This window comes from Pristiophorus japonicus, chromosome 2, assembly GCF_044704955.1.
Source record: "Pristiophorus japonicus isolate sPriJap1 chromosome 2, sPriJap1.hap1, whole genome shotgun sequence".
Lineage (NCBI taxonomy): Eukaryota > Metazoa > Chordata > Chondrichthyes > Pristiophoridae > Pristiophorus > Pristiophorus japonicus.
In genome coordinates this window covers 331778831-331806683 of record NC_091978.1, presented here as the reverse complement: position 1 = coordinate 331806683, position 27853 = coordinate 331778831, and the positions used below count along the sequence as shown (strand labels likewise).

General features: G+C 45.3%; 1 protein-coding gene across 6 annotated transcripts in view; it reads right to left on the bottom strand.

Annotated features, from left to right (window-relative positions):
• The window catches only part of inpp4b (inositol polyphosphate-4-phosphatase type II B), a 697459-nt gene that overhangs the window by 283230 nt on the left and 386376 nt on the right, over positions 1-27853 (bottom strand). For all 6 annotated transcript variants that reach the window (XM_070872076.1, XM_070872113.1, XM_070872087.1 and 3 more), the window contains one exon: positions 14600-14747. In XM_070872076.1, coding sequence (XP_070728177.1) covers positions 14600-14747 — 148 coding nt within the window. The remainder of the gene's footprint in view (positions 1-14599; positions 14748-27853) is intronic.

Genomic DNA, 27853 nt, shown 5'->3' with positions numbered 1-27853 from the left:
TATCACATGTCAATGAGGCCTCATGTACCCAGGTTCTCAACAAATTTCCTTCCCTTTTTGAGCCAGGCATTGGAAACATTTCCGGAGCGAAGGTGCGGATCTACTTGGTCCCAGAGGCACGACCCATTCATCACAAGGCATGAGCGGTACCTCACATGATGAGGGAGAGAGTGGAAATCGAGCTGGACAGGCTGCAACGCGAGGGCATCATTTCCCCAGTGGAATTCAGCGAGTGGGCCAACCCGATTGTTCCAGTATTCAAAAGTGATGGCACGGTCAGGATTTGCGGCGGTTATAAAGTAACTATTAATCGTTTCTCGCTACAGGACCAATACCCGCTACTTAAGGCAGACGACCTATTTGCGACACTGGCAGGAGGCAAGACGTTCACCAAGCTCAACCTGACTTTGGCCTACATGACGCAGGAGCTGGAGGAGTCTTGGAAGGGCCTCACCTGCATCAACACGCACAAAGGGACTGTTCATCGACAACAGATGCCCGTTTGGAATTTGATCGGCTACAGCAATCTTCCAGAGAAACATGGAAAGACGACTCAAGTCGGTACGACGACATATTGGTCACGGGTCGGGACATCGTCGAGCACCTACAAAACCTGGAGGAGGTCCTCCAGTGACTGGATCACACAGGGCTGCGGCTGAAGAGGTCAAAGTGCGTCTTCATGGCAACAGAAGTGGAGTTTTTGGGGAAGAAGATCGCGGCGGACGGCATTCGGCCCACAGACGCCAAGACAAAGGCTATCAGGAATGCGCCCAAACCACAGAGCTGCGGTCGTTCCTGGGATTCCTCAATTATTTTGGTAACTTCCTACCGGGGTTAAGCACCCTCTTAGAGCCCCTACATGAGTTATTGCATAAAGGTGAGAACTGGGTATGGGGAAAAAAACAAGTAATTGCTTTTGAGAAACATTTTATGTTCCAACAAGCTGCTTGTATTGTATAACCCGTGTAAAAGACTCGTGCTAGCATGTGATGTGTCGTCGTATGGAGTTGGGTGTGTATCACAACAAGCTAGCATTGCGGGGAAGTTGCAATCTGTCACCTATGCTTCCAGGAGCTTGTCTAAGGCCGAGAGGGCCTACAGCATGATTGAGAAAGAGGCATTAGCGTGTGTGTTCGGGGTAAAGAAAATGCATCAGTACCTGTTTGGTATCAAATTTGAGCTGGAAACCGATCACAAGTCCCTCATATCCCAGTTCGCTGAAAACAAGGGGATAAACATGAATGCCTCAGCCCGCATACAAAGGTGGGCACTCGCACTATCAGCGTATAACTATACCATCCGCCACAGGCTAGGCACCGAGAACTGTGCGGATGCTCTCAGTCGGCTACCATTGCCCACCACGGGGGTGGAAATGGCGCAGCCTGCAAACTTGTTGATGGCGGCACAGCCCACAGACTTGTTGATGGTCATGGAAGCGTTTGAAAATGATAAGTCACCCTGTCACGGCCCGCCAGATTAGGACTTGGACCAGCCAAGATCCTCTGGTGTCCCTAGTAAAAAACTGTGTACTGCATGGGAGCTGGGCCAGCATCCCCGTTGAAATGCAAGAGCTAATCAAGCCGTTCCAGCGGCGAAAGGACAAGCTGTCCATTCAGGCAGACTGCCTGTTGTGGGGTAACCGCGTAGTGCTACCCAAAAAGGGCAGGGAGACGTTAATTTCGGATCTCCACAGCACACACCCAGATATTGTAATGATGAAAACGATAGCCAGATCCCACGTGTAGTGGCCCGGTATCGACTCTGACTGTGTACGGCAATGCCGCGTGTGCGCTCAGTTGAGCAACGCGCCCAGAGAGGCACCATTAAGTTTGTGGTCCTGGCCCTCCAGACCATGGTCGAGGATCCATGTCGACTATGCGGGCCCGTTTCTCGGTAAAATGTTCCTGGTGGTGGTGGATGCTTTTTCAAAATGGATTGAATGTGAAATAATGTCGGGAAGCACCGCCACCGCCACCATTGAAAGCCTGAGGGCCATGTTTGCCACCCACGGCCTGCCTGACATACTGGTCCGTGACAACGGGCCATGTTTCACCAGTGCCGAATTTAAAGAATTCATGACCCACAATGGGATCAAACATGTCACCTCGGCCCCGTTTAAACCAGCCTCCAATGGACAGGCAGAGCGGGCTGTACAAATAATCAAACAGAGCCTCAAACGAGTCACAGAAGGCTCACTCCAAACCCGCCTGTCCCGAGTACTGCTCAGCTACCGCATGAGACCCCACTCACTCACAGGGGTGCCCCCGGCTGAGTTACTCATGAAAAGGACACTTAAAACCAGACTCTCGCTGGCTCACCCCAACCTGCATAATCAGGTAGAGAGCAGGCGGCAGCAACAAAATGTAAACGATGGTCACGCCACTGTGTCACGGGAAATTGATCTGAATGACCCTGTGTATGTGCTAAACTATGGATATGGTCCCAAGTGATTAGCTAAAGAAGGAAGTAGGGTGTTTGTAGTCAAACTAGACAATGGACAAATTTGCAGAAAGCACCTGGACCAAACGAGGCTGCGGTTCACAGACTGCCCTGAACAACCCACAGCAGACACCACCTTTTTCGAGCCCACAACACATACCCAAAGGATCAACGACACCACCCCGGACCAGGAAATTGAACCCATCACGTCCAACAGCCCAGCAAGGCCAGGCTCACTCAGCAGCCCTGCAGGGCCAACAACACGCCAGCCCAGCGAGGACACAGCCAACACACCAGAACAGACATTTGTACTGAGGCGGTCCACCAGGGAAAGAAAGGCTCCCAACCGCCTCATCTTGTAAATAGTTTCACTTTGACTTTGGTGGGGTGGGGGGTGGGGGCGGTGATGTTGTGTATCTGTAAAGCATGCACTCCCATGTCCCGCCACCAGGGAGCGCATCCCCTGAAGTCCCAAGGGATCTCGGCATCCCTTGGGAGCACTGTATATAAGCCGGCCCCTAAGGCCTGCTCCTCACTCTGGAGTGTCTTAATAAAGACTGAGGTCGCTGTTACTTTAACCTCCCTGTGTGCAGTCTCATCTGTGTTAGGAACACAACAGTCCAGGCACCGGAATCTCTGCTTAAGGATGTCTATGCACTGCTCGATGATGCACCTGGTGGCACAATGAGCGTCGTTGTATGCATGCTCTGGTGCTGTCCTGGGATTCTGCGGAGGATTGTGAGCAACCAAGTGGACAGGGGATGTCCCTTGTCCCCAGTAGCCAACCACAATCCTGATTCGGGCCGGTGAAGACGACGGGCACACTGGTCCGGCGCAGAATGAACGAATCATGGCTGCTGCCTCCCTTGCCCGCTGCCTGTCTGCACGGTGCTGACGGCGATGCCTTCTCCTGCGTGCTGCCCTGCTTCTGACCAGGTGTCGCCCTCCCAACACTCCTCCCATCCTTAGGGTGAACCCTGCCAAGCAGGTCTTTGCAGCCCACAGGACTCCAAGAGTCAGACCTGAAAGTTGTACAAAAGTACAGGGGTTTGTGCAAACCTCTGAGCAGCACTCAGCAGGTTTTATGGAGCCAAAACAATTAATAAAACTATATCAAAAGATAAATACTGTGGATGCTGGAAAATGAAATAAAAACACTACTGAGCAATAAAACTATTTACCTATCAAAGGGTCCCAGCAGTGCCGCGTTCGAGCACCACATCGAAAACCTTGTGGGGGCACTGCCGGGAAAAGTCCTACCTTTTCCTCGGTGAATTTCGCTGTCCTCGGGGCTTTTTAGCGGCCTGCACGCTGCTTCCCTCTCCGCTGGAAACGTAGCATTACAGCGGCTTCACCACGCCATTTCCGATGGAAGTGAACACCACTCAAATCCTCCCCGAGCTGAATATGGCTTGGGGAGGGAAAAGTACCCGATCGCGGCGGCCAATCAATTTTTTCGATCGACCGCCCAAATCACAGTAGCAGTCCCTTCGAGGACGGTGAATTTCGGGCTCTGCAGTTTTTTGCTAATTATATTAGCCAAATTGCCTCTTTCATCTGTATCTATCTTCTCGGGGTATGTTTCTGTAGACACCAGGAACCATCCAGTACCTCTCCCAAGTGGCCATTATGTTACATGAGAGACTTGACAGCAAGAAACTTGTTTTGCAGGCCTCATGTGACATCCACACATGCACCAAGATCAGTGAATAGCAGATACAAATAGGAACCCAGATCTATTTTCCCATTCCGCACCAGAGGGTGACAACACCAACTGTAGCACCTCTAATGTGCTGACACACCACAGACTAAGGATCAAACCTGGAGCTTCCCCTGATCTTCATGCCACAAATGCTCACTGGATAAACTCAACCATCATGGGAACCTCTCAACAACAATAACTTGAATTTATATAGCACCTTTCAAATTGCAAAACATCCCAAGCTGCTTCATAGGAGCGATTATCAAACAATATTTCACATCGAGCCACACCAGGAGATATTAGGACAGGTGACAAAGAGGTAGTTTTAAGGAGTGTCTTAATGGAGGAGAGAGAGGTACAGAGGTTTAGGGAGGGCATTCCAGGGCTTAGGGCCGAGGCAGCTGAAGGCATATCCACCAATAGTGGAGCATAGAAAATTGGGGGTGCTCAAGAGGCCAGAATTGGAGGGCAGAGATCTCGGAGGGTTGTAGGGCTGGAGGAGATTACAGAGATAGGGAGGGGCGAGGTCAAAGAGGGCATTGAAAACAAGGATGAGAATTTTAAAATCGAGGTATTGCTGGACTGGAAGCCAAAATAGGTTACCGCACACAGGGGTGATGCGTGAACTTGGTGCAAGTTAGGCTATGGGCAGCTAGTTTTGGATGATTTCAAGTTTACAGAGCATGCAAGGTAGAAGGTCATCCAGGAGAACATTGGAATAGTTGAGTCTAGAGGTAACAAAGGCATGGATGAAGGTTTCAGCAGCAGATGAGCTGAGGCAGGGGCAGAGATGGACGATGTTAGAGGTAGAAATAGGCGGTTTTGGTGATGGAGAGAATATGGGGTTGGAAGCTCAGTTCAGGGTCAAACAGGACACCGAGGTTGCAAATGGTCTGGTTCAGCCTCAGCTTGGCTTGGGAGAGGGATGGAGACAGTGGCTAGGGAGCAGAATTTGTGGCAGGGACTGAAGACAATGGCTTCAGTTTTCCCACTATTTAAGTGGAGGAAATTACTGCTGAACCAATACTGGAGGTGGACAAGTGGCATGGCAAATCAGAGGCAATGGAGGGGTTGAGAGCGATGGTGATGAGTTAGAGCTGGGTGTGGTCAGCGTACATGTGGAACCTAATATTGTATTTTCAGATGATGTTGAGGGGCAGCATGTAAATGATAAATAGAAGAGGGCCAAGGATAGATCATTGCGGGACTCCAGAGACAACAATATGGGTGTGGGAAGAGAAGCCATTGCAGGCGATTCTCTGGCTACGACCGGATAGCTAGGAATGGAGCCAGGTGAGGACAGTCCCACCCAGCTGGACAATGGAGGAAAGGCGTTCTGTTCCAGATGCAGCAAAGAGCATAAACTTGATGTGACACACTTAAGAAAATTTCATCCAACACATGACCAACCATGTCTCACCAAATTCTAGGCGATCTAAAATAAAATAATTTTGCTCTTTGAACAACAGGTAAACTCGATCTTGGAGGATACATGATATTCCATTTGTTACATCATGGAGACTTCAGGAGCAGGTCTGGATCACCTCTGGAATAGGCCAGTTAATCCATACAATTTTCATTTATGCTGTGGGGTTTCATCTTCACACTGACACAAAAATAATTTAGAAGTGAAGTCATCCAAATTGAATTTAGGCAAGTGATGAGTTACCACCTCAAGGAGGTATTCTCACACTGCACTGATTTCAAACCAGCTGCAGTAAAACTGCAACGTACAAAACAATTTTTAAAATCTTTTTTTAATATGAGCAAAGAGCCAATTATCCTCATCAGTTTTTGTTATCGTTAAAATGTGAGCTCTCTTTTCCCTGCTTAGAGAACAGCCCAGCGGAAATAATATAACTCAGGTCTTCCAGCATTGGTTCATGTAGGTACCAGCCTCAAACTAGTAACTGCAGTGTAAGTGAGACCTTAAAACAATAACATTAAAATATCTTTTGTACCTTATCAACTGATCCCGATTGCTGAAATCTAATCATGCTAAATGCACAAATCAAATGCAGTGGTATTGAGAAAATAGCATTAAATGCTCTGGTACATACAAAATAAGATGCAGTAATAAAGAGTAGCTCTGGATCACAAGAACCTTCTGCTGCTTCATAGCAAATGAGTGTTTTAACAACTGATCAAATAAACTTTTTCCAGAAGCAGTTTCAACCTGCATTATTTTACTATTAAATATTCTCAGTTCAGATTATCATGAATGAAGTTGGCCCGAACACTTGGAACTTCAGATATGTCAGATAATATTCAACAGCAAATTTGAAAACATAAACTGACAGCATGCCATTATGTGGCCTGCTTGAGTTAATTATTGACTTGCCATACAAATTATGTCATTGTGGAGATAATATGAGCAAGTCAGTAGTTCATCAATCTCTTCCCTGCAGCTGTTTTATTTTGAATAGCTGTTCTTCATCTTGACCAGAGATGAAAAATTACGCAATAAAAACATGTGCCTTAAGTCACTTCATTTTTCCCTACCAATATCAAATAGTTACTTGAAATAAAGATAAAGACAGAGAGGGAAGACAGGTTAAAAAGTTTTATCTGCCTTTTAATACTTGGATGAACAATGCTTTCTTCAAAGTCAGCATAGTGTAAAGTAATTAGTGACCAATTTTTATTTGCTCAAGTTGCAGCAAATGTTGTCATTAGTATTCAACTTAATTTGCATATAAATCGTGCCACAAAAAAGAGCTGGCTTGCAATAACAGACGCATTCTTCCAGATGCAAAATAATGATTGGTGCTAATTTGAACAGAAATTTGATAAGCGAATTGTTTGATTTGGGCTCCAAAACTCTTAAATTTGATGATTAAAGTAAGTATAGCCTTCGGTCATCTGGTGATGTCTCATTCAGCACATTAAATAGTGAAGACTCAACTTTTATTAGCTATCACCAATACCACAGGAAAATGGACTATATTTGTATTCATTGTATTCCTGCAGATGGAAAACTGCAAAACCGAATATATTGCCCATCCATATGCACTACTATAATTGACCAAGTATCTATTAAACTCTGTTTATTCACTAACCCAATTTGCTTAACATGTCTACCTGGATTAGGATATCACAACATTTCTGGCATTGAATATGTAAGTGTAAAAATGATTCCTCTGAATGACTTTTGGATTTTAAAATCAATTCAATTAAAAATTAATGTCCCTTTTTCTTTAAAGATGTTATGATCCAATAGTTTTGATTCATGGGCCACATGTACATTCTCAAATATGACACATCACCTGAACTGTAGATACTCGCCACAGAGGCAATTATAATCACTGAACCACTATTAATAAGAGAATTATATGAAGTATATTCAAATATATCTAGTTGTAAAGAGAAGGATTTAAACTAGATAAAAAAAACTAATGACTCCAAATACTTACAAAGAAACCATTAAAAAGTTGGGACAAGTACGCACAAAGAACACATAAGAAAGTACCAATTCAAATTGTAAAATGGGCTTTTGAAATTAAGAAAAAAATCAAGTGATAGTTTTTAATATACCATGCCTCATACAGAATTAGTAATCTATGGAATAAGTGGTCAGTTAATGAAATGAATGTTGGGTGCTTTGAAGAAAGAAGTGACAAATGTTTCCCCTCTAACCCTGAATCATGCTGAGGTACAAATGTTATGGGCACCGGCAGCCCTCTGGTACTTCACCTGAGTGATCATTCTTCATACATGAGCCTGGTCACTGCAGGTCAGTAAATTATTTGGCCACAGAGGGAATAATGACCGAGTCTGAACCTGTCCACAACTTGCACTTTATAGATTGTGATTGGAATGGAAACCATGACTGATGTGTTCCCTCCCCATCTCAGGGGCACTAGGTCAGTTGCAGTGTACCACCAGCACCCAGCTAAGTGCAGCTAACAGCACAGACTTAAAAGGCAACTTGAGACTTTCCTGGTCAGTATAACTCACCATATGAGGCTTTTACCAACTGAGCTTTTGGTGCATTGTGACGAGTTAGGTTTTATTACAGGATAAAAGTTGAAATGTTGAGAGAATTGGGTGACAACAGCGAATTGCATCACCAGACACCTGGGGCAAATGAGTTTTTCCATTCCATATATTCAAATGCTTTTGATACATTCATACCGAGCAGTGCACTCCATGTTGAAGTTCTGCATTGAACTTGGTGTTGTGTTGCTTCTAATTTGGCAATGGATTGACAAGAATATATGGGTTGTTAATTTGTTAATAACTTTCCTTCAATTACACAAGCTTCCAGTGAACTGCTCCTGGTGCTTCACATATCAAAGCTGTTAAGTATTCTATAACCAAATCTCTTTAACTAAGATGTTGGTGACGTCCTGCCCAACTAGTAGTTGCTTATTCCATTTATTGGGCCCAAGTTTCGGCCTCAGTTGCTCCTGATTTTTTGGAGCAACTGGTGTAGAACGGAGTATCTTAGAAATTCAAATTCTCGGCATTTAGTTTGCTCCAGTTCTAGTCAGTTAGAACAGTTTCACTTTGGAACAGAATTCTTTTCCAAAAGGGGGCGTGTCCAGCCACTTACGCCTGTTTTCAAAGTTTCGGCAGTGAAAACTTACTCCAAACTAACTTAGAATGGAGTAAGTGAAGATTTTTGTACGGTCGAAAAAACCTTGTCTACACTTTAGAAAATCAGGCTTGGTTACAAATCAGGCGTAGGGAATGGGTGGGGGGGGGGGGGGGGGGGAGGGTTTAAAGGGAAGTTTACAAACATTAAACACTTCAGTTTTACAAATAAAGAGCCATCATCAATAATAAATGATAAAAACATCAATAAATCAACCAATAAATCAATCAAAAAATTAATAAGAAATATTTTTTTTAAATCAATAAATAAAACATTTTCTACTTACCGACTGCAGCACCAGGAGCCCTCCAACAGTGTGCTGGGATGCCCCCCCCCCCCCGCAGTGTGTCTCTGTCAGTGTCTCTATCTCTCTGTCTGTCTGTGTGTCTCTCTCACTCTCTGTCTGTCAGTGTCTGTGTTTCTGACAGTGAGAGGAGGGGAAGGAGGGGGGTAGAGGGAGAGAGGGGGGCAGGGGGAGGGGAGGGAGGGAGGGAGGGAAGGGGGAGGGAAGGGGGAGGGAAGGGGGAGGGGAGAGAGGAGAAGGGGAAGGGGGAGGAGAAGGGGAAAGGGGGGGAGAGGAGAAGGGGAAGGGGGGGGAGAGGAGAAGAGGAAAGGGGGGGGAAGAGGAGAAGAGGAAAGGGGGGGGAGAGGAGAAGGGGAAGGGGGGAGAAGGAGCAGGGGGGGAGAGGAGAAGGGGAAAGGCGGGGGTAGAGGAGAAGGGGAAAGAGGGGGGAGAGGAGAAGGGGAAAGAGGGGAGAGAGAGGAGAAGGGGAAAGGGGGAGAGAGGAGAAGGGGAAAGGGGGGGAAGAGGAGAAGGGGAAAGGGGGGGAAGAGGAGAAGGGGAAAGGGGGGGGAAGAGGAGAAGGGGAAAGGGGGGGAGAGGAGAAGGGGAAAGGGGGGGAGAGGAGAAGGGGGGAGAAGGGGAAGGAGGGGGGGAAAGGAAAGGAGAAGGGGGGGAGGAGAGGGGGGGGAAGGAGAAGGGGAGGAAAAGGAGAAAGGGGGCGGAAAGGAGAAAGGGGGCGGAAAGGAGAAAGGGGGCGGAAAGGAGAAGGGGGCGGAAAGGAGAAGGGGGCGGAAAGGAGAAGGGGGCGGAAAGGAGAAGGGGGCGGAAAGGAGAAGGGGGCGGAAAGGAGAAGGGGGCGGAAAGGAGAAGGGGGCGGAAAGGAGAAGGGGGCGGAAAGGAGAAGGGGGCGGAAAGGTGAAGGGGGCGGAAAGGTGAAGGGGGCGGAAAGGTGAAGGGGGCGGAAAGGAGAAGGGGGCGGAAAGGAGAAGGGGGCGGAAAGGAGAAGGGGGCGGAAAGGAGAAGGGGGCGGAAAGGAGAAGGGGGCGGAAAGGAGAAGGGGGCGGAAAGGAGAAGGGGGCGGAAAGGAGAAGGGGGCGGAAAGGAGAAGGGGGCGGAAAGGAGAAGGGGAGGGGAAAGGAGAAGGGGAGGGGAAAGGAGAAGTGGGGGAAAAGGAGAAGGGGGGGAAAGGAGAAGGGGGGGGAAAGGAGAAGGGGGGAGGGAAAAGGAGAAGGTGGGGAAAAGGAGAAGGTGGGGAAAAGGAGAGGGGGGGAGGAGAAGGGGGGGCAAAAAAGGAGAAGCGGGGGGGAGGCTGAACTGTGCCCAAGACTTCGGGCAGGGCCCGTCCCCAGCACCAGATTTACAGGTAGGTGGCGTTGGGTCGGGTCGGGTCCGGGGTCCGGGGACGGGAGCGCGGGTCGGGTCGGGGGGAGCGCGGGTCGGGGTCGGGAGTGCGGGTCGGGTCGGGGGGGTGGAGGGAGGTCAAGTCGGGTCGGGGGGGGTGGGGAGGAGGGAGTTCGGGTTGTTTCGGGTGGGGGGAGGGAGGGAGCGCGGGTCAGGTGGGGGGAAGCGTGGGTCGGGTCCAGTCCCGGGGGTCGGGTCGTGTCCGGTCTTGTCCGGGGGCGGTGGTGGGGGGGGGGGGGGGGGGGAAGTGGGAGTCGGGTCGGGTCCGGGGGCGGGGGGGAAGCGGGAGTCGAGTCGGGTCGGGAGGAAGCAGGAGCTGGGCGTGGGAGGCAGCCTTATGCATGCAGCCCCAGTGAGGCCATTCGGCCAGGGCTAGGGGCTGCCTGCTTCGGGCCCCTCCCACACAATATCGGGCGCCTGGAGCTACTGCACATGCGCGCCCACTGTTGCGCGCATGTGCAGAGGACCCGGCACTGTTTTCAGCACAGGGACCCAGCTCCGTTCCCCTCAGCTCGTGCTGCGCCACGCCCGACTCCAGAGAACCAGCAGGGAGCCGGGGAATCTCTAAGTTTTTTTTTAGGCGCACTTTGTGGCACGAAAAACGGGCGTCCAGGTCGGGGCTGCGCCGTTCTAGGCACGGCCCGAAACTTGGGCCCATTATGCTTCCAAGAACAGCAGTTTTATAATAAGTGCATAAATCTGAAATACAATTAAAAAAAACTTGCTTGGTTGTGCAGGAATCAAGCTGTTATTTAATATGATTGTACCCAGATGTTTGGCTGCCAGAAGGTGAATTTACTCTGAATTACAGTTAGCACACATTTAAGTGTGCCTTAATGTGTAGTAATTTTGTGTGCTAGCATTAATGGAGCATTAGTACAATGTTTCCTGGGGTTCTAAAATTCATCTTGGGACCAGTTTGATGCATGTTAAAGCATAGAGACCATGTTAATCTTTTTGGTTTATTAAAGGCTTTTAAGCATAAATTAAAGGAAGTACAACACATTTTCTGATGCTTCCTTTCCAGCCCATATTGCATTAATGACTACTGCTAGAAGGGGCTGTTAAAGCAGAAGAGAGAACTCGCAGAATTACCGCACAGAGCAGAGCAAAACAACAATTGTAAAGTCATCAGCAAGTTTCACTTTACTAGGCAGGTTGGAGGAGAATGAACTGTAGAGTTGGGGCAAGGGATCTGAGGCGGGGGAAAGAGGACCCACAAGATCCACTACTACCCCAGGCAGGTGATAAAGCTAACTTCACCACAATGAGGAGCAATATGGGAGGAGGCGAAGCCTCATTAAAACGGCCTTAGGATGAATTTTGCCATTTCCTTGAACCAAATCTCTACCAAGAAGCAACATCAGCCCTACACTGGGAGCGGCAGTAAAAATGACAGTGGTACTCAATGTTTTTATTCCTTCCAAGCAATGGCAGGAAACTGCTGCATTATCCAGATCACTGATGACCTTTATTATGGTGAGTGCAATAAAACCAATGCCGACAAGCAGCATCAGCAAGAGAAGCTGACACATCTTCTCAAAAGATGCAGCATTCCCAGGGGACAGAGTGTCGTCGCGTGCACCCATGTGCCCACTCAAGCACCCCTGCTACCTCCCATGGGCTTTAACAGATAAGAATATCACCATAAACATCCAAATGGTCTGCAACCACCATGCATGTTTCTTGAGATCTGAATCAGATATTTGTGACTTTCCCATGCGTACTGCTTCAATCTCTCCAAAGGCCAACTGACCAAATATTTGGTGCAGTGAGGCTCGATATGAAACATTTAGCTGCTTTATTTCAGAGTGAACATCTAGAGCAACAATCATGATTAGATTCAGTTAGTTCAATCAGTACAACTTATCTTGGTTTAATGACACAAAATAAACAAGCCATGCTACGCCACATCAGTGACTCATCTTACTTGACAAACTAGATACCTTCTATCTTCAAACATTCCTAATCTTTTCATCTCAATGAAGGCCCTCAAACTTCTCTAACCAAGCCTGCCTGCTCATATATATATCTTTGTTGACCTCTTTTGTGTCCCCTCTGAAAGGTTGAGCTTTCGATCCTGAATCATCCTCTTGTCTGGTGGTTGGCTAGAACAGCAGCTAATCAAACATGCTACTGTGTCCTTTCCCTTTCATGCAAAGCTCAATAGGAAGGGACAATCCAATCCTCGACATTGTGAATGTTTGTTGGGATCAGCTGGGATAACATAACACTCCACCATTGTTCCCAACTGTCCATGTCAACAGCATCAAAGCCTGGCTTTAATACACTTCTCCAAATTCCTGCAGCCCATGGCCTTTCTTTTTAGACCTGTGGAAATACACTTTGTTTTAAAAGCTAACACTTGAAACTCTTTTTTCAAAATCCTTTCTGTGGGGAAATTGGTCAAAAAAAATCTGAAACGTGACAGTGATTTATGACCCCACTACATAATCCACATTCCCAATGGTCTTGTTAGGTTACTGTGAATGCATTAAAAAAGGACTAAATCCTTCTTCCCACACTGCCTATGCACTAAAAATAATTATACCATCTGGAGGTGTATTCAATTGATTAAAATATATAACATATACAAGTGTTCTTATTATTATTTGGGCTGGGAGGTGGTGCTACTGAACATCGCACCAGCACCAAGTGTGCCTCCTTAACTGGTCTCGGTATTTTGAAACCTCAGAATTATTACCTGTACTAAAACGCCCTGAAAAATGACAGTGATGTACTTGATAGGCAGATGTGATTTTTTCCAAAGTCAAATGGTGTTGATTAAATAAAAATGCGATATTATATTAACTAGCCGTTGGAATAATTGTCAGGAAAATAAATCAAAACAGATTTCTACTGCATAACACTCAAGGGCGCTAGGAAAGCCTGGGGCTAAATTGTTATTTTAACAAATGACCAGTGATATTGAAGCTTCCGAATTAACATACAATTTTCATCAAGTTACCCCTCTATGAGTCGTACATCTGCATGAATCTATAACTATTAGGGTCAAATTACTAATATACCACAGAAATGTAAGGAGGAGGTGGTTGAGGAGGGAGGACATAGAAACATAGAAAAAAAGTCAGGAGTAGGCTATTCGGCTCCGGTCGAGCCTGCACCACCATTCAATAAGATCTTGGCTGATCATGCAACTTCAGTACCCCATTTCTGCTTTCTCTCCATACCCCTTGATCCCTTTAGCCGTAAGGGCCACATCTAACTCCCTTTTGAATATATCAAACGAACTGGCCTCAACAATTTTCTATGATAGAGAATTCCAAAGATTCACAATTCTCTGAGTGAAGAAGTTTCTCCTCATCTCAGTCCTAAATGGCTTACCCCTTATCCTTAGACTCTGACCCCTGGTTCTGGACTTCCCCAACATTGGGAACATTCTTCCTGCATCTAACCTGTCCAATCCCTCAGAATTTTATATGTTTCTATGAGATCCCCTCTCATCCTTCTAAATTCCAGTGAATATAAGCCTAGTCGATCCAGTCTTTCTTCATATGTCAGTCCTGCCATCCTGGGAATCAGTCTGGTGAACCTTCGCTGCACTCCCTCAATAGCAAGAATGTCTGTCCTCAGATTAGACGACCAAAACTGTACATAATATTCAAGGTGTGGCCTCACCAAGGCCCTCTACAACTGCAGTAAGACCTCCCTGCTCCTATACTCAAATCCTCTCGCTATGAAGGCCAACATGCCATTTTCCTTCTTCACCGCCTGCTGTACCTGCATGCCAACTTTCAATGACTGATGTACCATGACACCCAGGTCTTGTTGCACCTCCCTTTTTCCTAATCTGTCACCATTCAGATAATATTCTGCCTTCCTGTTTTTGTCACCAAAGTAGATAACCTCACATTTATTTACATTATACTGCATCTGCCATGCATTTGCCCACTCACCTAACCTGTCCAAGTCACCCTGCAGCCTCTTAGCATCCTCCTCACAGCTCACATTGCCACCCAGCTTAAAGTCATCTGCAAACTTGGAGATATTACATTCAATTCCTCCGTCTAAATCATTAATGTATATTGTAAATAGCTGGGACAGAACCATTCTTTTACATTGCAGTAAAATATATTTACATTAAAAATTGTAATGCAAGTGCATGCTTGCTCCAGTGCAAACCAAGTAAAATATTGGCCAGGCTGTTGCATCGTACCTTCTTATATCTTCCTGGATGAAGAGGGCGATCATTTGCTTGGGGACGTGGAAGGACAGTGTACTTTCAGCCATCTGTTCCCGCACACACAGCCACCTCCCATTAGCTGTGGGCAATCTGTAGACTTTCCATATGATATTTTTAAACACTGCAAGAAAAAATGAATAAATATTTGCAGTAAAGTATGAAGTAATTCTAAGTTAAAATAAAAAGAAACTTGATAAATGTCTAACTATGAAATCATAAATATTCTAACAAAGCTGATCAATTGATTAATCACTGGACAGGTCTATCTGATTGTTGCCATTAAACGTAGTGTAGCATGTAGTCTGTCAGTAACTGGTACAAGAGACTTGTGCAGCTCATCCAAGTTATCGCATTTACGTGTTCACGTAATGATAGAGATTTATTACACATAATACAAAATACACAGATCATAAAAAGGCCAACAAGTACTTTACTTCTCAGATATGCAGAATGCAAGCCCTCAGTTTGTACATTCTCAAGCAGATCAAACTCAGAATCTCCAATTATGTAGCTGTGTTCAGAATTACTCTCTGTGCCCACTGTTATGTATGTAAACATTACCAATGACTTGCCACCAGGGGGGTGCACCTGTGGGAGACCCAAGGGTCACCTGCACACCCTGGGCAAGCAGGTATAAAAGGCAGTCTACCATGCTGCTTCCTCACTCTGGAGTTACATTAAAGAGAGCAAGGTCACAACAGTTTGAGCTTACAATATAGTCTTGTGGAGTTATTCTGAACATAAAACCCACAGCCCTAATCGTCGTTACTTTCTATAGTTTTCAAGTCTGCCCAGCTTGCATGCAATTCTTCATTACTGACTCGCAGAAGAAAGGATATTTGAGAGTTCCAGTTCAGAGTTGTGAGTCACAACAACTGGAAGTATCCTATTTTATCGCTAATTTATTTGGCTATTTCTTTTTGATGAAAGATTCTCTGTACCAAGTATTCTTCGTGTTAAGGCCTTTACAAAAAGATCTTTGGCAAAACGATTTTTTTAAAAACGTAGGCAGAAAGAAGAGTGATACCTCTTTTTTTATGATTATACTTTACCATGGTTTATGTCATTGCATTGGGTGTTTGGCAAACATTACTTGTAAACAGTACCTCTTTAAACTCTGAATATTACAAACTCCTTTGTAGAGAAAGCCTCTGGTTTTACCATTCCAGAACTAAAATTGCATTATTTTTTGCTGGATTTTTATATAATATGTATCAAGATCATTACAGATGAGGAAGGCCATTCAGTTCATCTTAACTCGTTCATCCAGAAAGAACTGTTTCTATCTGGAAGTTTACTGCATACATTGGTCACTCTTTGTGTGAATCAGAATTTACCAATATCAGTCCTAGATTTACCTTTTACGAGTTTGAACTTGTATTCCCTTGTCCTACTCTCACAATTTAAATGCAAGTAATATTTACCTTTTCCATTCCCTTAACGGTCTTTCCAGACTGAAAAGCCAAAATTCCTCCAGTCATTCTTCATAATTTTGACACTATTTTACCTCTTATCTGCACTGCCTCCAATCCTTGAATGTCTCTCTTGTGCTCCAACAGCCAGAACTGGACACATTACTCAATGTGCAGTCCAATGAGAGCATTGTAGAATTTGACTGCAATTCCCCCTCACTTATATTCGACTTCTTTGATGATGTGGTTCAACATTCTATTAGCTTAATTGAATGCTGCTCTGCATTGGTTAGACATGTTAAATATCTACTAAGACTTCTAGATCTTTTCAGCTTCATCCTTAGTTATTTCAATACCATTCAAGGAATATCTGTACAATATTCTTTACACAAAACTCAAAATCAAGTTAACATACAACCTAGAACAACATTTTTGACAAACACCTCACAGCAAAAATCCTAGGTTTGGTCTTTCCAATTTTCTTTCACATTCATGTTTTGCTTTTCTGTCCCAGCATCTCTTTAGCCCTTCAATTTTTTTTTTTCCCTACCTTTTTTCCCCTTTGTACTAGTACCCATTCAGTACAAAAATCATTACTTCAGTTCAATTTGCAATGTACACAAAATAGTATCAGAAAGTGCAGTAAGGGTTTAAGAATTATAAACCAACCCAAGCACTCAAAAGAAAGAGAGAGAAATGTTGGACTTTGAAATATGGAGGAAAAAGTGCTAACAAGGAAAGTCATGTTATCAACAAAGAGAAGTAACTATCACAAGCAGTGTTTGGAGAGATGCTGGGACTATAAGTAAGGGAGAATGCAGAAACTGCAGTGAAGGATAGTTGCCAAGATCAGATTTAAAATAAAGGATTGGTAGTCTTTTTAAATAGGCTGTAAGCCAGTAATGGAAGATAATGTAAACAAAGATAGAGAAGCTACCATTTTCAAAATCAAAGATTCAACAACATTTGATAAAAAGGCTGTGCATACATGCAAAATGGGCCCATTCGGGCTTGCACAAAACACCCAACTCGAGCATTGGCACAGATTTTTATTTTAAATGCAGTAATAGAAAACCAGGCTTTTACTCTCCAGTTATAATTCCTCAAAAGGACAGGGCAGCCACATTAGTATACAGTGAGGAAGTAATGGCCCTGGGAGTCTTCAACATTGAATCTGGATCTCATGAAGTCTCATGGCATCAGGTCAAACATGGGCAAGGAAACTCCTGCTTATTACCGCCTACCCTCAGCTGATGAATCAGTATTCCTCCATGTTAAACACCACTTGGACGAAGCTTTGATGGTCGCAAGGGCATAAAATGTACTTTTGGTGGCTGACTTCAATGTCCATCACCAAGAGTGGCTTGGTAGCACCACCACTGATCGAGCTAGCTGAGTCCTGAAGGACATAACTGCCAGACTGGGTCTGCGGCAGGTGGTGAGAGAACCGACATGAGGGAAAACCCCACTTGACCTTGTCCTCACCAAACTACCTGTTGCAAATGCATCTGTCCATGACAGTATTGGTAGGACAACCGCACAGTCCTTGTGGAGACGAAGGCCCGTCTTCACACTGAGTACACTCTCCATTGTGTTGTGTGGCACTAGCACCTTGCTAAATGGGATAGATTCAGAATAGATCTAGCAGCTCAAAACTGGGCATCCATGAGGCACTGTGGGCCATCAGCAGCAGCAGAATTGTACTCCACCACAATCTGTAACCTCATGGCCTGGCATATTCCGCACTCTACCTTTAACATTAAGCCAGGGGACCAACTCTGGTTCAATGAGGAGTGTACAAGAGCATGCCAGGGGTAGCACCAGGTGTATCTAAAAATGAGGTGCCAACCTGGTGAACAACACAGGACTACATGCCTACTAAACGATGTAAGGAGCATGCTATACTCAGATCCACAACCAACGGATCAGATCAAAGCTTTGCAGACTTGCCACATCCAGTCATCTGTGGTGGTGGACAATTAAACAATTAACGGGAGGAGGAAACTCCACGAATCCCCATCCTAAATGATGGCGGAGCCCAGCACGTGAGTGCAACAGACAAGACTGAAATGCTTGCAGCCATCTACAGCCAGAAGTGCCGAGTGGATGATCCATAGCGGCCTCCTCCTGAGGTCCCCATCACAGAAGCCAGTCTTCAGCCAATTCAATTCACTCCACATGATATTAAGAAAGAGCTGATGCACTGGATAAAGCAAAGGTTATGAGCCCTGAAAACATCTTGGCTATTATGTTGAAGACTTATGCTCCAGAATTAGCTGTGCCTCCAGCCAAGCTGTTCCAGGACAGATACAACACTACCAAAGTGGAAAATTGCCCAGGTACATCCGGTTCACAAAAAAAAAACAGGTCAAATCTAATCCAGCCAATTACCACCTGATCAGTCTACTCTCAATCACCAGCAAAGTGATGGAAGGCATCATCAACTATCAAGCAGCACATATTCTATAGAGAAGTACCACCAACGCTGCCTCCGCAAGATCCTGCAAATCCATTGGCAGGATAGGTGCACCGATGTCAGTGTTCTCGTTCAGACCAACATCCCCAGCATTGAAGCATTGACCACACTCGGTCAGCTCCGATGGATGGACCACATCGTCCGCACGCCTGATACTAAACTCCCAAATCAGGCATTCTACTCAGAGCTCTGACATGGCAAGCAAGTCCCAGGTGGGCAGAAGAAATGTTTCAAGGACACCCTCAAAGCCTCCTTGGAAAAGTGAAACATCCCCACCAACACCTGGGAATCCCTGGCCCAAGACCGCTTAAAATGGAGAAGCATCCGGGAAGGCACCAAACACCTCGAGTCTCTTTGCTGGGAGCATGCGGAAGCCAAGCGCAAACTGCGGAAGAAGTGCACAGCAACCCAAGCACCCCACCCACTCGCCCCTTCAACCACCACTTGCCTCATCTGCAACAGTGACTGTACATCCCGCATTGATCTCATCAGTCACCTGAGAACTCATTAGTGTGGAAGCAGGTCATCCTCGACTCCGTGGGACTGCCCAAGAAGATTCACCAATAACCTACTCACCGATGCTCATTTTGCATTTCAACAGGACCACTCAGCTCCAGACCTCATTACATCCTTGGTCTAAACATGGACAAATGAGCTAAATTCCAGAGTTGAAGTGAGAGTGACTGCCCTTGACATCAAGGCAGCATTTGACCAAGTATGGCCATCAAGCAGCCTTGGTAAAATTGTAGTCAGTGGGCATCAGGGGAAAAATTCTCCACTGGCAAGAGAAATACCTAGCACAAAGGAAGATGGTTATGGCTGTTGAATGTCAATCATTGCCCCAGGACTTCACTGGGCAGTGTCCCAGGCCCAACCATCTTCATTATAGAATCATGGAAACAAAAGGTGACCATTCGGCCCTTTGTGTCCGTGCCAGCCGACAAAGAGCTACACAGCCTAATCCCACTTTCCAGCTCTTGGTGCGTGGCCTTGTAGGTTACGGCACTTCAAGTGCACATCCAAGTACTTTTTAAATGCTATGAGGTTTTCTGTCTCTACCACCCCTTCAGGCAGTGAGTTCCAGACCACCACCCTCTGGGTGAAAACATTTCTCCTCAAATCCATTCTAAACCTTCTACCAATTACTTTAAATCTATGTCCCTGGTTATTGACCCCTCTGCTAAGGGGAATAGGTCCTTCCTATCCGTTCTATCTAGGCCCCTCATAATTTTATACACCTCAATGAGGTCTCCCCTCAGCCTGCTCTGTTCCAAACAAAACAAACCCAGCTTATCCAATCTTTCCTTGTATCTAAAATTCTCCATCCAGGCAACATTCTTGTAAATCTTCTCTGTACCCTCTCTAATGCAGTCTCATCCTTCCTGTAATGTGGTAACCAGAACTGCATGCAGTACTCTAGCTGTGGCTTAACTAGTGTTTGATACAGTTTAACCCTCATCTGTCACACCTCCGCCACGACATGTTAAAATAATCCACGCTCAGGCATCTTCCACCCCTTCAATTGGAGTTCAGGACTGGAACATCGGGTCCTTCATTGAAACATCTGTGAACTCATGTGGAAACAAACCATCCTCGTTCGAGCTGAAGAAATACCATCAACGATGCCTCCGCAAGATCTTACAAATCTCCTGGGAGGACAGACGCACCCACATTAGCGTCCTCGACCAGGCCAACGTCCCCAACATTGAAGCACTGATCTTACTTGATCAGCTCTGCTGGGCAGGCCACGTTGTCCGCATGCCAGACACGAAACTCCCAAAGCAAGCGCTCTACTCGGAACTCCTTCATGGCAAACGAGCCAAGGGTGGACAGAGGAAACGTTACAAGGACACCCTCAAAGCCTCCCTGATAAAGTGTGACATCCCCACCAACACCTGGGAGTCCCTGGCAAAAGATTGCTCTGAGTGGAGGAAGCGCATCCGGGAGGGCGCTGAGCACCTCGAGTCTCATCGCCAAGTGCATGCAGAAAACAAACGCAGGCAGCGGAAGGAACGTGCGGCAAACCTGTCCCACCCTCCCTTACCCTCAACAGCTGTCTGTCCCACCTGTGGCAGGGACTGTGGCTCTTGTATTGGACTGTTCAGCCACCTAAGGACTCATTTTGAGAGTGGAAACAAGTCTTCCTTGATTCCGAGGGACTATCTATGATGATGATGATGAGTTTAAACATAATCTCCCTGCTCTTATATTCTATGCCTCGGCTAATAAAGACAAGTAATTAACCACCTTATCTACCTGACCTGCTACCTTCAGGGATCTGTGGACATGCACTCCAAGGTCCCTCTGTTCCTCTACACTTCTCAGTGTCCTAACATTTATTGTGTATTCCCTTGCCTTGTTAGCCCTCCCCAAATGCATTACCTCACACTTCTCCGGATTAAATTCCATTTGCCATTGTTCTGCCCACCTGACCAGTCTACTGATATCTTCCTGCAGTCTACAGCTTTCTTCTTCTTATCAACCACACAGCCAATTTTTGTATCATCTGCAAACTTCTTAATCATACCCCTTACATTCAAGTCCAAATCACTGAAGTATACCACAAAAAGCAAGGAACCTAGTATTGAGCCCTGCAGAACCCCACTGGAAACAGCCTTCCAGTCACAAAAGCACTCATCGACCATTACTCTTCGCTTCTTGCTCTGAGCCAATTTTGGATCCAACTTGCCACTTTGCCTTGGATCCCATGGGCTTTTACTTTCATGACCAGTCTGCCATGTGGGACCTTATCAAAAGCCTTGCTAAAATCCATATACACTACACCAAACGCACTACCCTCATCGACCCTCGCTGTTACCTCCTTAAAAAAATTCAATCCAGTTAGACATGACCTTCCCTTAACAAATCCATGCTGACTGTCTTTGACAAATCCGTGTCTTTCTAAATGAAGATTTATTGTGTCCTTCAGAATTTTGTCCAATAATTTTCCCACCACCGAGGTTCGGCTGACTGACCTATAATTACTCAGTCTATCTCTTTCTCTCTTTTTAAACAAAGGTAGAACATTAGCAGTCCTCCAGTCCTCTAGTACCACACCTGTAGCCAGAGAGGATTGGAAAATGATAGTCAAAGCCTCTGCTATTTCCTCTTTTGCTTCTCATAACAGCTGGAATACATTTCACAAGGCCTGGGGATTTATCCACTTTCAAAGATGCTAAACCCCTTAATACTTTCTCTCTCACTATGTTTATTTCATCTAATATTTCACACTCCTTCTCCTGGATTGCAATGTCTGCATCGTCCCTCTCTGTTGTGAAAACAGACGCAAAGTATTCATTAAGAACCATACCCATGTCTTCCGCCTCCACACAGGTTATCTTTATGGTCTCTAATAGGCCATTTCTTTCTTTAGTTATCCTCTTGCTCGTAATATATTTATAAACCATCTTTGGGTTTTCCTTCAGCTGCTTCATCAATAACCTTCCCTCCATCATAGGATCAGAATTGGGGATGTTCGCTGATGATTGTACAGTGTTCAGTTACATTCGCAACACCTCAGATAATGAAACAGTCTGTGTCTGCATGGAGCAAGATCTGGATAACATTCAGGATTGATAAGTAGCAAGTGACATTTGTGCCACATAAGTGCCAGGCAATGACTATCTCCAACAAGAGAAAGTCTAACTACCTCCCCTTGACAGTAAGCGATATTATCATCAAATTCCCCCACCGTTAATACCCTGGGGGTCACCATTGACCAAAAACTTAACTGGACCAGCCACATAAATACTGTGGCTACAACAGCAGGTCAGAGGCTTGGTATTCTGTGGTTAGTAACTCATCTCCTGACTCCCCAAAGCCTTTCCACCATTGACAAGGCACAAGTCAGGAGTGTGATGGAATACTCTCCACTTGCCTGGATGAGTGCAACTCCAACAAGATTCAAGAAGCTCAACACCATCCAAGTCAAAGCAGCCCACTTGATTGGCACCCCATCCAGCACCTTAAACCTTCACTCCCTCCTCCACCAGTGCAATGTGGCTGTAACGTGTACCATCTACAAGATGCACTGCTTCTTCGACAAACCTGTGACCTCTACCAAGAAGGACAAGGGCAGCAGTCGCATGGGAACACCACCGCCTCCAAGTTCCCCTCCAAGTCATGAACCATCCTAACTAGGAAGCATATTGCCGTTCCTTCATCGTTACTGGGTCAAAATCCTGGAATCCCCTCCCTAATAGCACTATGGGAGTACCTTCACCACACAGACTGCAGCAGTTCAAGGCGACAGCTCACCACCACCTGCTGAAGGGCAATTAGGGATGGGCAATAAATGCTGGCCGCTCCAGCGATGGCCTCATCCTGTGAATGAATTCTTTTTTAAATTTAGAATACAGACAAGATCAAAACTGGACAGATGGTCAACCTAGATAAGACATCTGCACAGGAACAAACAAGACATTGCCAGTAAGAAGTAGGATGATGGAACCACAATTGCATTCGATAATTAAATCATTGGTTTAACTATGTCCAGAAATTGTTCAACAAATGAACTCTACTTAAAGAAGCTTGGAAAAAGACAGACAAACATTGCAAGCATAAGAAGTAAATATTATGTTTGACTTCATCTGGCATCTTATCACAAGATTCCCTTGTATATGTTTGTGCATGTTGAGAAAGTAGGAAAGTACACTTCCGGAAAATTATAAAAACTGCAGTTTCTTCACAACAACTGAATAGTTTCACTTCACTTCACAATTTAACCTTCCAGACATCAATTTCTCCATTTCAAATCCCACACTGTCGGAAAGCTTCAAATTGGGACAGAGACAAAAATCATCACAATCATTGTAAAGTTCACGTTAGGATATTTGAAAAATAGTGCTTCAAATGGAAGGCATTTTGTCTGCTATTGGTAAAGTTGTTGAGAAATGCCTGCAGCACACAATATGTCATCACAAACACTTCAGGGGAATTGCTGGAATTTTTTTCTTGATTGCAGTTCATGTTTCTGATTGATAGCAATAATCATTTGGGTCTTGCAGTTCTTTTCTGTTTCAGGCTTTATTTATCACTGTACATTATAAGTAAAATTTTGGGGCTGGATTTGAGAGAGGTTTGCGACTGGGTTTTCGCCGCGATTTGACCCTCCACGGTGAAAACCCGGTTGCAAAGCCCGGGCGGTGTATTCGGGTCCCTGTTTGGGGCGGCGCTTTCAAGAACCGCTGGGGAGAGGTTCGCCAACATGCAATGACTCCGATTGCATTTGTAATCGAGTTTCGGCACGCTCCCGACCCATATGCCACACCCAGAATAGCGACAGTTCAATCCTGTCAGTGCAGCCCTGCCAGCAGCGGTAAGTCAGAAAACCTGCAAAAAAGGTAAGTTAAAGTTTTTATTTTTTTATTTTTTTGCAGCAATTAGTTAAGGGTTTTGTAAATGTTTTTGGAATGTTTTTTAAAAGTTTTTTCCCTTCCCAAGGCCCCTCTCGCAGCGCTACTGGCCCCGCACTATAGTTGGCGAGGATCGCATTTTTGCGCAGAGAATACTTGCTCAACGCCTCTGTTTGCAATGTGCCCCTAGCACAGACCCAAATGCTGAAAGTTAGGCATTAAAACGGTTAGAGCAGCGAAAACATTAATTTTCACTTATCGCTTGTATTTTCGCCCAAAAACCCCCAAACCCCAAAATCCAGCCCAAAGTAACTTAAACACTCGTAGTTTTCTCTAACAAAGAAATTGGTAATTTTCCTGATTTTATGCAAGAACAGCTGCAATGTCCATAATACCTTTGTTGGTCCGCAAATAATGGTTTGCGTCTGTTAATCGTATCTCTCAATTAGCTCCACATTTGAGAGTGGAGGAGGAGCAGAATTGATAGAAAGAAAAAACTAGCATCCATACAGTTTCTTATTATGAATCAAAGTATTTCAGGTACAATGAATCACTTTGAAATAAAGTCACTAGTGTTATGTAGGCAAATGAAGCAGCCATTTTGTACACAGTCAGATCCTAAAAACAGCAATGAGACGAATGACCAATTCAGGGAGGACATTTTCAATGTCTCTTCTGGCTGGAAGAGAATGTTTTTAAACACCTAATTTGATTAGTGACAGAGTGATGTTATCATAATAGCAGTTACATCTGCTAGTTTATATTTTACTCAGTTTTAATTAAAACATATAAAAACAAAGCTTTTTTGAATAAAACGTACATTATGAAACCTTGTGCAGCAGCAGATAGAATGTGTAATGTGGCACAATCAGCAAAATGGTGAATTAGCTGAATTATTTTTAATACACTATCACTGCCTTCTGAGTAACTGAGCCAGTTTGAAAAACTCCCCAAAGTGACGATGCCCCTTTAAGGAGTTGAGAGACACAAGTGTGAACCTCAAAATGGATAACCTTAAATATCCAGGAATGATGATAATCCATTTATCGCTTCTGTGCACCGTTTGTTTCCATCACCTACTATAAAGAACAGACTTCCATCACATGTATATAAAGTGGTGCTTTTGAAAGCAAAGAGTAGATGTAATTTTGTGAAATGGTAAAGTATCCAAGTGGAGTTAGAGTGTGGGAGGGAAGGGGAGGGGAGGGGAGGGAAGAGTCTGCAGTCCACCTTATCCGAGAGCTAAAAAAAATCAGCTCAGTGTGGAACGATTTCCTTTGTGTGTTGAATGTAGTGAAATCATAAGTGCATTTATAAATGACTTGTAACGCTGCAGCTATGCACCTCGTGGTACAGAAAATCTTCCCTCATTGTTTGGCAGCCAAAGTTCAGATTGCATCTGTACGTTTTCAAAGGAAAACTGGGATAATGAAGTCCAGTAAATAAAGATTAATTTAAACTTCGAAATAAAAAGAAAACACAAGTAATAAACATCCTGTCTTTTTTAGATGGGCCTGTATAACATCGTTAACAGGCATCACCTTTTCCATTTCTTTTATTGCACACTATGCCATGGAACATGGAAAATGATCAGCTCTCTAGGACTGTTATAATGATGACCAAATGGAGTTATGAATTCAGATTAGTATCTGTGGTCTATCTGGTTGCAAAGACATCAGAAAGAAATGTAATTTTAAAATCCATGTAAGTATCAGATGCCAGATGGTTGTTACACTGGGTGATTAGTATTGAAATCAAGTCTATTTTACAGGAAATGGAAAGAAACAGAACCAAAGATAACTATTTTGACATTTTTTGCATCTCTATAATCAAACTGGTCTAAGAAAATCAAGAAGATTAAAATGATGACAGGGCAACTTTCAATTTGGGAACACGTCCCAAAAAAGGGCACTGAAAGTTGGGTTGCAATCTTGCACGGCAATTTCACGCACAGAATCCACTTATCGCCACTTTGAATCGGGGCTTCCTTTAGGTGTCCAGGATGTCGGTCCGAAATCTATGGATGCCTATTTCAGCATATTAATTAGTGTCTTTTCAACAGCTGCGGTGCCCTATTCACCATTTCTAAATCAGTGACAGAAATCATGGGTGTGAACAACCTGGCGGGTGTCATTGCTAACGATATTTGAAGGGCTCCTCAGCTGCTGACTGATAAATTACTGGTTAGGTTATTTGGACTGCTTTTGTGCTGCTTTTGAGCTTTTTGGGTCTTTTAAGCTGCTGGAACTGACAGTAATTATTTGTGAAAGTAATTTAGTGAGCCAGCAGAGGGATTTTGACCAGGGAGCTTCTGGCAAATGTCTGATTGGTCTCAATGGGTTTGGTGCTTGCAAAGTCATCATAGCTGGAGGAGGGAGGAGGGAGGAGGGAGGAGCTGCAGCTGCAGAGCAAAGAGACAGAAGGAGGACAACTCACAGCAGGCCTTACTCTACATAAGCATACAGGCTCAGAACTCCTTACCTGTAGTTCATGGAGGAGCAGTGTGTAAGGAGGTTCCACTTTACCAGGGAGGCTGTCTCAGAGTTTTATTACAAGCAACAGAACTAACTGCAGCCCAGCACAAGGTCATATGCCTGTGGCTAACAAAGTCACTGTGGCCCCGAACCTTTATGCCTCAAGTTCATTCCAGGCTGCAGCAGGTGGCATCTACAGCATCAGCCAATCGGCTGTGCAGATTCTGTATTCACCCGGTGATGGATGAGCTCTTTGCCAACGCCAATGATTTCATATCCTTCCCCATGTACACCATGAAGTAGGAAGACAGGTCTCTGGGCTTTGCCAAAATTGCACGCTTCCCCCCAGGTGCATCACATCATCAACTACGCACACATAGCCTCCAGCACAAGATCCTGAACTCTACATGTTTAGGAAGGAATGGTGTGCGATAACATTCAGTGCATCATGCAGGTTTGTGCCAGGTTTCCTGGTAGCTGCCATGATACCTTCATCCTGCGGCTGTCCTCAATCTCCCTCTCTTTGACCCCAAGTATTGGGTCAGAGGCTGGCTGCTTGGGGACAAAGACTATCCTCTCCAAACCTCGCTAATGACACCTCTCAGGAACAAGCACATGAGATACAATCGGTGTCATGTCTCCACTCGACCATAGGACTCCTGAAATGATGCTTCCACTGCCTAGATAAGTCTGGAGGTGTCCTGCAGTATAGTCCCCAGTCCTCCAAGATTGTCTATGTCTACTGTATGCTGCACAACTTTGCCATTTAGAGGGGCCAACCCATTAAGCTGGCTGCAGAGGTGCAGGTGGAGGAGAATGCGCAACAGACAGACACTGAGGATGTTGAGAAAGAGCAAGGTCCACCTATCCAGACTGCCACAAGAGCTCCTCCAGGAATGCTTTGGCTGAAAACTTACTATTCCCCTGAACCAACAATCCCTTCCAATCACCAGTCCCAGTTGTTCCACCATTCTTTGGATTGCAGTCAACCTAAATACTGCAAGGAGTTTTCAAACAACACGTTGCATATTCATCCAGTTCTCATCAAACTAACTTTGCATAAGAATTTCAAACAATAATGTAATTTACAATGAACTTCACACTGCCACTAATTGTTGTTCACCCTGGTGCAAACTCTTGGGGGCCGAAATTGACCATCTCTTTAAGGCCCATTACCGCTGGGGGCAGACGGATGCGCCAGCCGTCCTAAATTGCCCATGGGCCAGGGTCGGCAGGAATAGGTTTCCGCACAACCCGAGGGGCGCACGCTGATTGTGGGAAACTGCCCCGCGAGAGCGGCACCGCCACCGGTCGGTGCCACTGACCGCTTTCCGCTGCGGGATCCTGGATGTGGCTGGGCGGCACGTCCGCCCTTAAAGGGGAGGGTGCACTGCTGGTGGGTCCATTTTATTTTAATTGTCAGGCCGACTCCAAGGTCTCCCTGACAATGGTGGACACAGGTTCAGCCGGGCCACCAACAGGCGGCCCGGCACCACTCTTGGGTACCAGGC